Below are 12173 nucleotides of genomic sequence, written 5' to 3' on the forward strand. Positions count from 1 at the left end.
GATACAGCCTTCTCCAGATGGACTACATAACTCCCAGTGAAGAAAACACTGTGCCAACCACATATATTTAAATTTTGGGCATGAGAGCAAACTTACACACATGGTTACTTACATTCTGCTAGCTGCAAAGTAAACATCTCGAAAGAAAAGGCTTAGCCTGGCTTAGCTGGGCAGATAATCCCAGCTATTTAGAAGCTAAGACAGCAGGAGCACAAGTTCAATGCCTGTCTGGACTACAAAATGAGTTCAAGGCCAGACTGGGCAACATAAGACCCCCTCTCAAAATAAGACACAAAAGCGTCAGGGTATAGCACAGTAGCAGCAGAGCTCCAGGTTCATTACCCAGTACCATCCAAAAATGACCAAGCTTTTCCCACTAGGATTTCCTTCCCAAACCTCCATTCTATTCTGTGGTCGCTTTGGCAGTGTGGGTCTGCTTGGTCGATATGGCCATCTACTTGCACTGTTATTATCTAAGCAAAGAAATACCAGAGAGAGGGGCCAGTTCCCCTCCCAGGTTTTTACCTCTGTCTATACCGGAAGACATCCCGTCCTGACCGAGACATGTCACGGCACACATCAGCCAGAGCAGCAGCTGCTCCTTGGGCCACAGCCGTCGCACAGTGTGGTTGATGACTCTGTGCAGGGACTCTGGAGTCGCGCCCCTGGCTCACTGTCCTGCTCGAGCCAGGTTTAAAATGAGCTGCCAAGGCAAGAACCAGCCTCATGATGGACTTCAGGTTTCCTTCCACAATATCTAAAGGACGAGACAGATGGAAAGGTACTGAGAGGGAGGCAGAGGCCATGGATTGATGCTGGTGATACAGTAAACTCAGCAGGCGGTCTCCGTTTTCATACACCATGTTCAACAAGGGACACGGAAGGTTAAAGGCAATTACCATAAAGTATGATAATAAAATAATTAGGCAAGAGAGGTACGGGGTCTTCAGCAATTCGTGGAGAGATAATACAATCTTGGAGTTCTGAAGGATGTTTTATAGGAGAAGTGAGTCCTCAGTTAAGAATGGAGTGCTGCTTCTTAGCTAATAGGGGAGAAGGGATAAGAACAATTCAGGAAAGGTACATACCAAGGTCTAGAGATCAGTATAATAGGGTGATATCGTCTGTTAGGAGAGCTGCAGGCCACAGGCGACTACTGAGCGTTTAAATGTCACGGCCATGAATTGGAATATGTTCTAAGCAAGTACAGTAACTAAGAGTTAAGTAAATACCGTACACACACATGGGAATGCAAAAGATCTCAGACAGTATAAAAAAGAGCATGCAGGGCTAGAGAGATGGCTCAGTGGTGACGAGCACTGGGTACTCTTCTAGAGGACCCAGGTTTGATTCCCAGCACCCACATGGCAGTTCACAACCATCTGTAACCCCAGTCCCAGGGGATCTGATGCCTTCTTCTAGCCTCTGAGAACATCAGGCACACACATAGTGTACAGATATACATCAGGTAAAAATGCCCATATATATAGTAAATAAATAAAAGTAAAATGTAAACTATCTCAGTAATGTTTAATATTGACTTCATGGTAAAGTGATCATATTACAGATATAATGGGTTACATAAAATATATTATTAAAATTATTTTCAGTCCTTCCTGCTCATATTGTAGCTTTAGGAAACTTTTTAAGTACTTATGTGACATGCATTTTATATATATGATCCAGCACTGTGGTGGAGAAAGTGAAAGAGTTCAGGATGGCCAGAGCCCCAGAGCCAGAAGAGGGGAAAGATGTGGAAGGAGAGAAACCAGAGGTCATACAGGACCAGGTGGGCTGTAGGAAAGATGCCAGATTTGAGCCGAGGGACTTTAGATGCACAGCAGTGGTACAACGATGTGTGCTCTTAGCTCACTCCTGCTGTGGCGTGGAAAGCTGGACGGAGAGGGAAATCGGTGCAGTAGGACTAATTAGGAACATGAGCTTCTTCAGGTGAAAGACAATGAATGGCAGTGTTCCCTTAAAATAGCCTATTTTACTGGGCCAGATCCCCAAGCCCACTCCACATGGGGAACAGACCAAAGCCAGAACTGCATTCTAAATTCTGCCCTAGAAAAAAAAAAGAGGAAAGAAACACATGCGCGCGCGCGCGCACACACACACACACACACACACACACGGGCGGGGGGGACACATATTGTGAAAGCTCTGGTTAAAGGTAATGCAAGGAAATGGCTACAATTCCATTGTTTGGCTCTGTAGCCTTTCAAATGTACAAAGCATGCAGAGGACTATTTGATGTCCTCTACCAAATGCTCTTAATGGTCACTATTTGCTCACCTGGATAATTTCAAACACACAGAACACCAATAATCCAACATGAAAGGGTTCCCTCCCGCCCTCATTCTCAGCAAAAGTACAGGCAACAGACCCAGAAACTGGTGCTGAAACAGACCAGATCTGGTCACTTTCAGAAAAGCATCAAAAGGAGAAGGGAGCATATGCTTTCAGAGGACCCCTGTGTCGCCTTTCTTACAGCATGGGCAAAGGGTTATGTCACTACAGAAGACTACATATAAACACTGCAGGGCCCCCTTTGTCTGCCTGGAATGTTCTCACAACCAAAAAAAAAAAAAAAAAAAAAAAAAAAAAAAAAAAGAAAGAAAATATTTCCCTTTAACCTGAGTGTGGCACACATCTCTCTCTGATCCCATAACTTAAGATACAGAGATAGGAGAAACACCTAATTTCAGGAAAGCCTAGGACACAGCAAATTCTAGACTAGCCAGGGCTACATGGTGAGACCCTTTCTCAAAAATACATATATTGAGGCGGGGCGGTATTAGGGATGTGTCTCAGTTAATCCAGCGCTTGCCTAGCATTAACAAAGCCCTGGGTTCAGTCTCCAGCTCCACATAAAGCTGGGGGATGGTGCAGCTTTGCAATGTGACTACAGAGGAGGTGGAAGCTAGAGGATCGGAAGTTCAAGGTCATCCTTGGCTACTTGGAAGTTTCAAGATCAGCCTGGACTACATAAGATCCTGTCTCAGGAAATAAAGGAAAGGAGGAAAGGAAAGAAAAATAATGAAATGAAAGAGTTTCTTGGGCCGGGCGGTGGTGGCGCACACCTTTAATCCCAGCACTCGGGAGGCAGAGGCAGGCGGATCTCTGTGAGTTCGAGGCCAGCCTGGTCTACAAGAGCTAGTTCCAGGACAGGAACAAAAAACTACGGAGAAACCCTGTCTCGAAAAAAAAAAAAAAAAAGAGTTTCTTCTAGGAATTGAATGGAAAAGCATAAGTTATGAGGGTTTGTAATAGTACTCGATCATAAAACCCAAAGATCTCAGAAAACACAATCCATCTTCATATGTGAAAATTTAAACGCGACATTCCAAAATTAATATCTCAATTTTGTCATTTATTCTTGTATCATTAATTTCCCCCCACACACTCAAGCATATCTATATTCAATTCAAATTAATAGAGCGCTATCACCTCCAACCAGGTCCTGGAGCACCGGGATTTCAGTACTCGATCACTGTCTTCTAAGGGGTTATCTGTCTTCATGGAACAAGGACATAAGACCATGAGCCTAATCCTACTCCAGTCTGCTCAGAGCCGCCGGCCACATGCCCCGTTCCCGAGGATGAAGGCTGACTGACCTTTAGCTGAAGTCTGATGCATGCGAATCTTTTTGGAAGCTACAAACTGTAGCACTCTCTCCACGTTATCCTTCATCTCTTGTTGGTTACTGGGACTCAACTGTACGCCACTCAGTTTTTCTCCTGCTGTTAGGAGAGGGGAAACAAAACAGTAACACATAAGGTCAGAAGAACACTATCAAGGTTTCATAGCAGTCAGGCGCAAACAAGGGAGGGGATACAAACACTAAAAGTCTCCGTAAACAAAGGAGTGAGTTAAGTCCTGGTGTATGCACCAGGGGAAGTGGTTGGAGAAAAAACGGAAAACTTTCAGAACGCTTCCGTCTTTCAGATGTAAACCCACAGTCCTGTGAAGTTATTGTGTATACGTTTATTAATTCAACAAATATTCACGCTGTGTGCCAAACACTGTACTGGGTACAACAGAGAGCAGGGAACAAGGTAAACAAGAGTCTTCCCTCTTAGTTTAACTACAATATAACAAGTTACGTTTAATATAATTTAGGGTAAAAATAAAGACAGAAAAGAATAGTGATCATGGCCTTTCTAATAATACAGTCTTGAAAAGCCTGAATAAGAAATATTTATATTTAGGAAAGTATGGTGGTTTGAAAGAAAATGGCCCCCAAAGGGAGTGGCGCTATTAGGAGGTGTGGCTTTGTTGGAGTGGGTGTGGCCTTGTTGGAAGTAGTATGTCACTGTGGTTTTGAGGTCTCATGTACGCTCAAGCCACACCAGGTTCTCAGACCATTTCCTGTTGCCTGTAAGTCAAGATGAAAGAACTCTCAGCTCCATCTCTAGCAGCATGTCTGCCTGCATGCTGCCTTGCTCTCCGACGTGATGATAATGGACTAAACCTCTGAACCATAAGTGATCCATCACAATTAAATGTTTTCCTCTTGAAGAGTTGCCATGGTTCCTGGTGTCTCTTCACAGTAACAGAAACCCTAACTAAGACAGAAGGGCGCATGCCAGGCTAAAGAGCCATACAAACCCCAACATGGGATTAGCTCAGCCTATCTGAGGGGCAAAAGGAGCAGTGTGGCTAGCTAGGCACGTAGTATATGCCTACGACCTCAGCAGTTGGGAGGCTGAGACATGAGGATCAAGAATTAAATCAGATTAATTGAAGTTAGCCATGGCTACAAAGCAAGTACTGGGGCAGCCTGGGTGACATCAGACCTTGTCTCAAATGAAAAAGAAAAGACCAGTGTGGCTAGAGTGGAGTTATCAGAGTCAAGACCCAGGAAAGGACACCAAGCTAAGCAAGACCAGTCACACAGGGCCTTGAGGACCCACAGGAACCCACATAACTGGATTTTATTCCAAGGGTAATGAAAAGCCAGTGGGGACTTTCAGACAGGATGGGGACATTAACTAGTTTGTGTTCCAAAGTTGACTGTGTGTATATATAGATCATGGGGGCGGGACTGAAACAGAGAGAAAGAGAGTCTAAATATTCAAGGCAAGAGATGAGGATGGTAAGAGTTAAAGTGGAAGAGAATGGCCGGGAGTCAGACACTGAGTATACTTTGAATACAATGCAGAAAGCACATGTTAAGAGCTAGCTGTGGTTCAGGAGGGGATGACTTCTAAGAGTTCTCCTTAGCAAGTGAGAGAATGACTTGAAGTATTCCTTGATGAAGACGGAAGGTGGGGATGGGCAAGGATGGTAAAGGGCTTGGTGATATAAAGTTCTGGTTAGCTGCATGTAAGACATTCAAACAGTGGTGAACAGGACAATGTATATGCAGGTTCAGAACTCAATGAAAAGCTGAAGGCTAAATATACAAAATTAGGGAGAGATCATGAGGTTTTCTCTTTTTGTTATGTACGTCTGAGTGTATATGAGGTATGTGGTGTGTGCACACATGTGTGTGCATGGATGCACATATGGAAGAAGCTGGCATCTGCTCTGTCACTATATACTTTATTCCCTTGAAACAGCTTTTTGTTTTGTTTTGTTTTTCCTGAACTTGGAGCAAGGGTGGCGGTCAGCAAGCCCAGTGATCCTCCTGTCTTCACCCCCCACAGCTGGGGTTATAGATGCATTTGTGACCATGTATGGCTTTTTAAACATGGGTACTGGGGATTCAAACTCTAACCCTTCTGCTTGCACACGAAGCATCACTGAACCAGCTCCTCGGCCCCTTGAGGTTATTTCAGGCTGGGGATATACCTTAGTTGTAGAACGCTTGCCTAGCATGTTCAAGGCCCAGTTCAATTTGCAGAAACACACACACACGCACACACACACACATATGAAAAGACAGTGTTTTGAAATCTGGATTTTGGGAAAACAAAAAGACATTAATACTGCTTCCCAGGTTCATAACATCTCTGGAAACAACACCGGTTATGCCACGAACTGAGGATGAGTAACTGATAGCCAACACCGATGCTCAACTTCACAGGGTATAAATCACCTAGAAAACAGGTCTCTCAGTTAAGGAACTATTTACCTTGAGTTAGCCTCTCTGGCCACGCCTGTGAGAGAGTGTTTTAATTAAGTAAGTCGAGGTGGGAAGAACCCTAAAGATGGGCAGCACCATTCCCTGGGCATGGATCCTGGACTCGGGAACAGGAAAAAGTGAGCGGAGCACCAGCACTCGCTGCTCAGTCCTCTGGGTGTGGCTGCAACCTGACCGACTGCCTTGAACCCCTCCACCACTCTTCCCACCCTGCTGGACTTCTCCTCAAACGGTGAGCCAAAGCAAACCCTCCTTCTTTAAGCTGCTTTGTGTCACAGAAAACAAAAGTACTGATACAGTTTCTGTTGAAGGACTACAGGTAGAAGAAGAGCTTTCGTTTTTATCCTTTTGTGCCTATAGTTCCTGCTAGTCCACACGTAATCTATTTAAATAAGGGAAAAGAAAATGCTTAAAATGGATTTGGGGATTTTTTTGAATTTTTATTTTTAGTGTATGCATATGTGTATGCATGAGTGTGTGCGTGCGTGCATGCACATGCATATATGTGTGTGTGTACATAGAAGTGCCGATGACCTTGGAGTCCAGAAGAGAGATGCCTTGGAGCTGGAATTACAGAAGTCTGTGAGTCACCCTACTTGCTTGATCTGCAAAAATCAGTATATATACTCTTAATATCTGAGTCATTTCCCTAGTCAGGTCTTTGGAATTAAAATAGAGCTAGGTTTGCACCTTTACCTGGATACTTCAATATTTATGAACTTGCAAAGTGGCTGAGCCTTGTAAACCTCATCAGTAAAATAATATAGGTTTATCATCCATAATCTAAAACTTTGAACTTACAAATGCTCCAAAATCTGAAACATTATTATTATTTTATGTATATGGGCATGTTCAAGTATGCCTATGTACTGTGTGCATGTCTGGTACCCAGGGAGGCCAGAAGAGGGCATCATATTCCCTGGAACTGGAGCTATAGATGTCACCATGGAGTTATATAGTCACCATGCTGAGTTCCAGTGGACCATGGGGCTCAAACCCAGGTCCTCTGGAAGAGCAGCCAGTAATCTTGACTGCTGAGCCAGCTCTCCAGTTAAAAAAACCTGAAATGTTTTAAGCATCATACTAGTGCTCAAAAAAATTCTGATTTGGGGACATTTTCAGACTATGGACTTTTCATAATTTTTAGCTGTAAGTGCTCAACTCTCTCTCTCTCTCTCTCTCTCTCTCTCTCTATATATATATATATATATATATATATATATATATATATATTTTAATCCAATAGCTGAAGCATTTTTGGTACCAAGCATTTTGGATGAGGAGTACTCCACTTGAACTGTATAACACAAAGAAATCAAAAGAGCATATTTTTTTACACATACTAAGTACCTATTAATTAATTTATTTTTATAGACCATCCCTTTCGTTTCCTGGAAACAGAAGTAATAATATCTGTTTCCTAAGGGTGTGGTGGTCAAAGCTCACAAAATAGCAAGCATGCCATCAACCAGCGGCAATTACTCGTGCCATTGTTCCACTTATTACAAATGATTAGTCAATCGTGAGCCGTCTCCAAAAAAGTACTCACAGATAGGCCGATGGGCTGCCTGTTACAAATCAGCTTCTTCCACACCACATACCTCCAGGACACCAGCAATATCTATTGGTCAGTAACAAATGTTTGAGAACTGATTACATGCATTTGGCTGGGGTTTGTGGACCCATAAGAGCAAAGTATAGAGCTTCATTCTCTTCAAGAGCTCGGTCTATGGAATACCTAATTGTCAGTCAGTGAGAGAAATCATAGCGGAGTGATGGAAAACACTTTGGACATACAAGACCCTAATAAGAAGAGGGCCTGAAGTTAAGAGGAAAACCCTTCTGTGAAAACACATGGGTCTGAGTGTCACACACAGAAGAGAGTCCTATTGTTGGTGACATTTTCTCTTTTGGCCGCCTGAATGCTACTCCCTTTTCTGTTTTTTGTTTGTTTTGTTTTTCCTTTGTGTGTATGTGCATGCATGAGTGTTTTGCCTGCATGTATATTTGTGCAGGAAAAAAGGTGTTGGTTTCCCTGGCACTGGAGTTATAGATGGTTATGAGCTGCCACACGGGTGCCGGGAGTCGAACCAGGTCCCCTGCAAGAGCAGCCTGTACACTCGACCACTGAGCCAACTCTCCAGGCCTCCCACTGTGCTTTTAACTTAGACTGCAGTTCTTTCTGGAAGCCTGGAAGCCCTCCTCCTCTGTTTGACACGGATTCTTCTGCTCTGCCATTCCTGAACCCCTAGAACTAAGGGAGGGTGTCTCTTCTATGTACCCTCCTCTGCATGCACCCCCATCAGGACACTAACATAGTAATAAGACGGATCTCACTTTCCAGTCTTTCCAACTAGACTGGCAGCTTCTGAGGGCACTGGCAGGGCCAACATCTCCTCATATAATACAGTGCCTAGCACAGTGTTTATTGACCGGATGTGAATTAACCTTGGGCAAATATTTTAGGTCTTCCCAACTCCATCGCCATGAATGCGAACAACCTGCTTGAAGGGAGCATGGAGGAGAAAGAAGTCAGAGTCTTGTCTACACTAGCATCAGAGTCCAAGGCCAACTGACCAACAATCTCGATGAGATAGGCCAGGATCACTCCATCTCGGAGATCCTGTCGCAGGTCCTGCACAGGCTTCACGGATGGCCTCTTCTTCAGCTGGGCATTCACCCAGGCCACATAGGCCTGCAGCTGTTGCTGGAAAATAAAAGGCGGAGATAAGGGAAAGATAGCATATCAGTCTTATCCCCTAGCCTGTCCCTGTAAGGCAGCATGAAAGGGTGAGGGACAGAGGGCAATCTATATCAGGAAGGAGAAAAGGGTTTTAAGACATCCTGATCAGGCCCAGAGCACATTCTTAAATCTTTAGCTTTAAGCTAACACCTAGGGATAAAGTAATCTCCGACTGATTCAGCACTGCAGCCACAGATAAAGAGACACACGCTTCCAGGGGTCACTCCTACTTTCCACGCTCTGTTGAGAGGGATCAGGGCTGAGTCCAGGGCGCCAGCCAGTATTCAGGTACCATGACGGCTGCCAGCAACCCATCACACTTTGCGGTTATAGTTCCTCATGTACTTCATGCACAATGGACCGTGACGCTCCCACGAACTGATCTTGTGGAACCAGACACGAACCAGGATCCAAGCACAGCGCTGCTTCCCACAGTTGCTTTCCTTAGCATGAGATGTGGGTGCGGTCATCTCACACTCGACGACGGAAGATTTACCCTCCTGAGCCCATAATCCTAGGATTGCTAGAGAGTTGGTTTTAATCTGTGTTTTATATTGTCAAAGAGGGTCTGGTTACATAAGACTGATGCGGGGAAGGAAAAGAAAGCCACCAAGTGGACTGTGATTCTGAGGACTAAAAAGCATTTTCCTTTATTTCACAGAAAGTTGGGGCTCTGTGCTGCCAGGAACTGAGGAGGCTTCTAGGTTGAGACATTTAGGGAACTCATTCCATCCCACACACAACCCTACACATTCCATGTTCCTTTTAAGCACAATTTGTATTCTGATGCTTATTGTCACCACCTAGTCAGAAGATAGACATTGTTATCTCAAAAGCACACAAACAACATCACAGTCTGGAAGGCAGATGTTTCGTTTCTGTAACAGCCCAAGATCCTGAACCTCAAAATTAAGTTCAAGGGCTAATTATATCAAATCATAATTTGATTAAAGTACAGTTGATTTCTAAGTCTTCAAGCATTTCCTGGGTGAAAGGAAGCTGAAAATTGCTAAAGGAAGCCGGAAATTACTTACTGGCTGCTTTCCTGGGCTCAGATGAAATCTGCCTTAGTTTCTTTGCTGATTTTTGGAAATCGCCATTGGAAGGCAGTGCTAAAGCGATAATCCATCAACTACTTAAGCTATAGGACCTGTAATGACCAGCAGGAATTGGCAAGCGGGAGCTAACATTTATTGAGAGCCTGCACAAACTAAACACCATTTCTGGTGTTTGTCTTATTTTTGTGGTACAAACGATTGAACCCAAGGACTGGTGTGTGCTAGCAAGTGATCTCCCCTTGAGTAACATCTTCAGCCCTGTTTTTGGTATTCTATTTTAATTACTGATTCTGGTGTTCTGGTTTAAAGACTCAATGAATGTATCTGGCCCAGGGTCTGACACAAAATTGATGCTTATCAAAAGGTTGATTGTTTTCACATTTTATTTATTTTGTATGTGCGCTTATGCACATTATATGGTACAAGCGTGGAGGTCAGAAGATAGCTATTAAGAGTTGGTTCCCATCTTGCCCGTCTTGGGGACTGAACTTAGGATGTCAGATTTGCACACCAAGCCATCTTGCCAATCGTGGTCATTATTATTGTTACCAGCATCATCTAATTTTATTCTCAAATATATATAATATATTAAAATATAATATAATATACTATATTATATCTAACATTAAAATACTATATATAAACACATAAATATATATATACATATATGTATAATATATAAACAAAACCCCAAACAACCAGTGTCTTAGGGTTTCTATTGCTGTGAAGAGACACCATGACCACAGCAACTCTTACAAAGGAAAACATTTAATTGAGTGGCTTACAGTTTCAGAGACTTAGTCCATTATTATCATGGCAGGACATGGTGGTGTACAGGCAGACATAGTGCTGGAGAGGAGCTGAGAGTGGAGAAGGAGCTACATCTTGATCCCCACAGGCAACAGGAAGTGATCTGAGACACTGGGCATATCTTGAGCATAGGAAACCTCAAAGCCCACCTACACAGTGACACACTTCCTCCAACAAGGCCATACCCACTCCAACAAAGCCACACCTCGTAATGGTGCCACTTCCTATGAGCTTATGGTGGCCAATTACATTCAAACTACCACACCCATAAAGCCAGTATTATTTCCATTTTATGGATAAAGTTTGGAGAAGTGATATAACTTCCCCAATGTCCCCAGAACTAGGACACAGCATGTCCAGTTCTAAAACCCAGTTAGCATTGCCTATGCATTACATTGCCTTGCTAACCAGCTCACTGCAGAAAACGTGAGCGAGACACTCATCCCCAGAACGCACTGATATACAATGATCCAAGGTCCTGCCTGAGGAGCCGGGCAATGGGCACCTCGGGAATGAGTGCTGTGCTCTGACTTAGGGAAACAAGTTCTGAGCAGAGATGGCATTAAGAGTAACACTGAGATGGTAAAACTCCTAGTAGGGGGAGGTGATACACACCTGTAATGCCAGCTTTGGGGAGATGGAGCCAGCTTGAGGCTAGCCTGGGCTACAAGGGCTCCTGTCTCAAAACACACAAAACTGCTAATCATTTTTCCTGTATCTTTCTCAACTAATTTATATTTTGAGACAATCATGTCTCACGATGAAGTCCTGGCTGGGGTGGAACTTGCTACATGGACGAGACTGACCAAGAACTCTCAGAAATCCTCCTGCCTCTACCTTCCAAGTGCTGGAATTATGGGCCTGTGCCCCCACAACCGGCTCAACTTGCCTGTCTATAATATCAGCCACCTTTAATGCACCCTCAAAGCATTCCTGCTTAAAGTTCTTAATTGGTCTTCCATTATCCTTAAGATAAATCCTATTTCTTAGCTGCCCTGTAGTAAGCCCTATCTGCTCTGCCTCACTCGAGGCTTTGGCTGTGCAATGGGAGTCTGTGATGATTTGTGTGATCTTCCACCGTCGCTGGGCCCTAATGTCTTCTTCAGGGAGGGAGTGAGAAGTCATGGTGTCAATGTCTCAGACACCCCTTCTCCTCCATGTCCCTGTCATGCCTCGGTCTATCCAGACTGCACACATCTCCTCAAGTGCATCATGGTTTCTCCCATGCCACTGCACCTCCCTCTGCCTGCCGATGCTTTGTAAAGTCTCAATCAAGTGTCTCTTTTTCCAGAAATCCTTCCCTAATCCTCTCACACTCCTCAGACTCTGTGAGGAAGGATTCTGTGTGTCGTTCAATTGGCTCACCAATCATTTGAGCGCAACCCATGGAACTACAAAGATCTCACACCTTCACACAGTGTGCAGGGGGTCAACTGCTAGTATAAATGCAAGTCTAAGGCTCTGAGTTTGG

General features: G+C 44.0%; 1 protein-coding gene across 5 annotated transcripts in view; it reads right to left on the reverse strand.

Moving 5' to 3' along the window:
- The window catches only part of Dixdc1 (DIX domain containing 1), an 86963-nt gene that overhangs the window by 46276 nt on the left and 28514 nt on the right, over positions 1-12173 (reverse strand). For 2 of the 5 annotated variants that reach the window (XM_057767051.1, XM_057767050.1), the window contains 3 exons: positions 8669-8798; positions 3621-3746; positions 526-757 (listed from right to left, as the gene is read on the reverse strand). In XM_057767051.1, the coding sequence (XP_057623034.1) occupies positions 526-757; positions 3621-3746; positions 8669-8798 (488 nt within the window). Of the gene's footprint in view, positions 1-525; positions 758-3620; positions 3747-8539; positions 8595-8668; positions 8799-12173 lie in introns of those variants that run through there. The other 3 variants (XM_057767052.1, XM_057767053.1, XM_057767054.1) reach the window with 3 other exon arrangements.

This window comes from Chionomys nivalis, chromosome 4 (assembly GCF_950005125.1).
Source record: "Chionomys nivalis chromosome 4, mChiNiv1.1, whole genome shotgun sequence".
Taxonomy (NCBI): Eukaryota; Metazoa; Chordata; class Mammalia; order Rodentia; family Cricetidae; genus Chionomys; species Chionomys nivalis.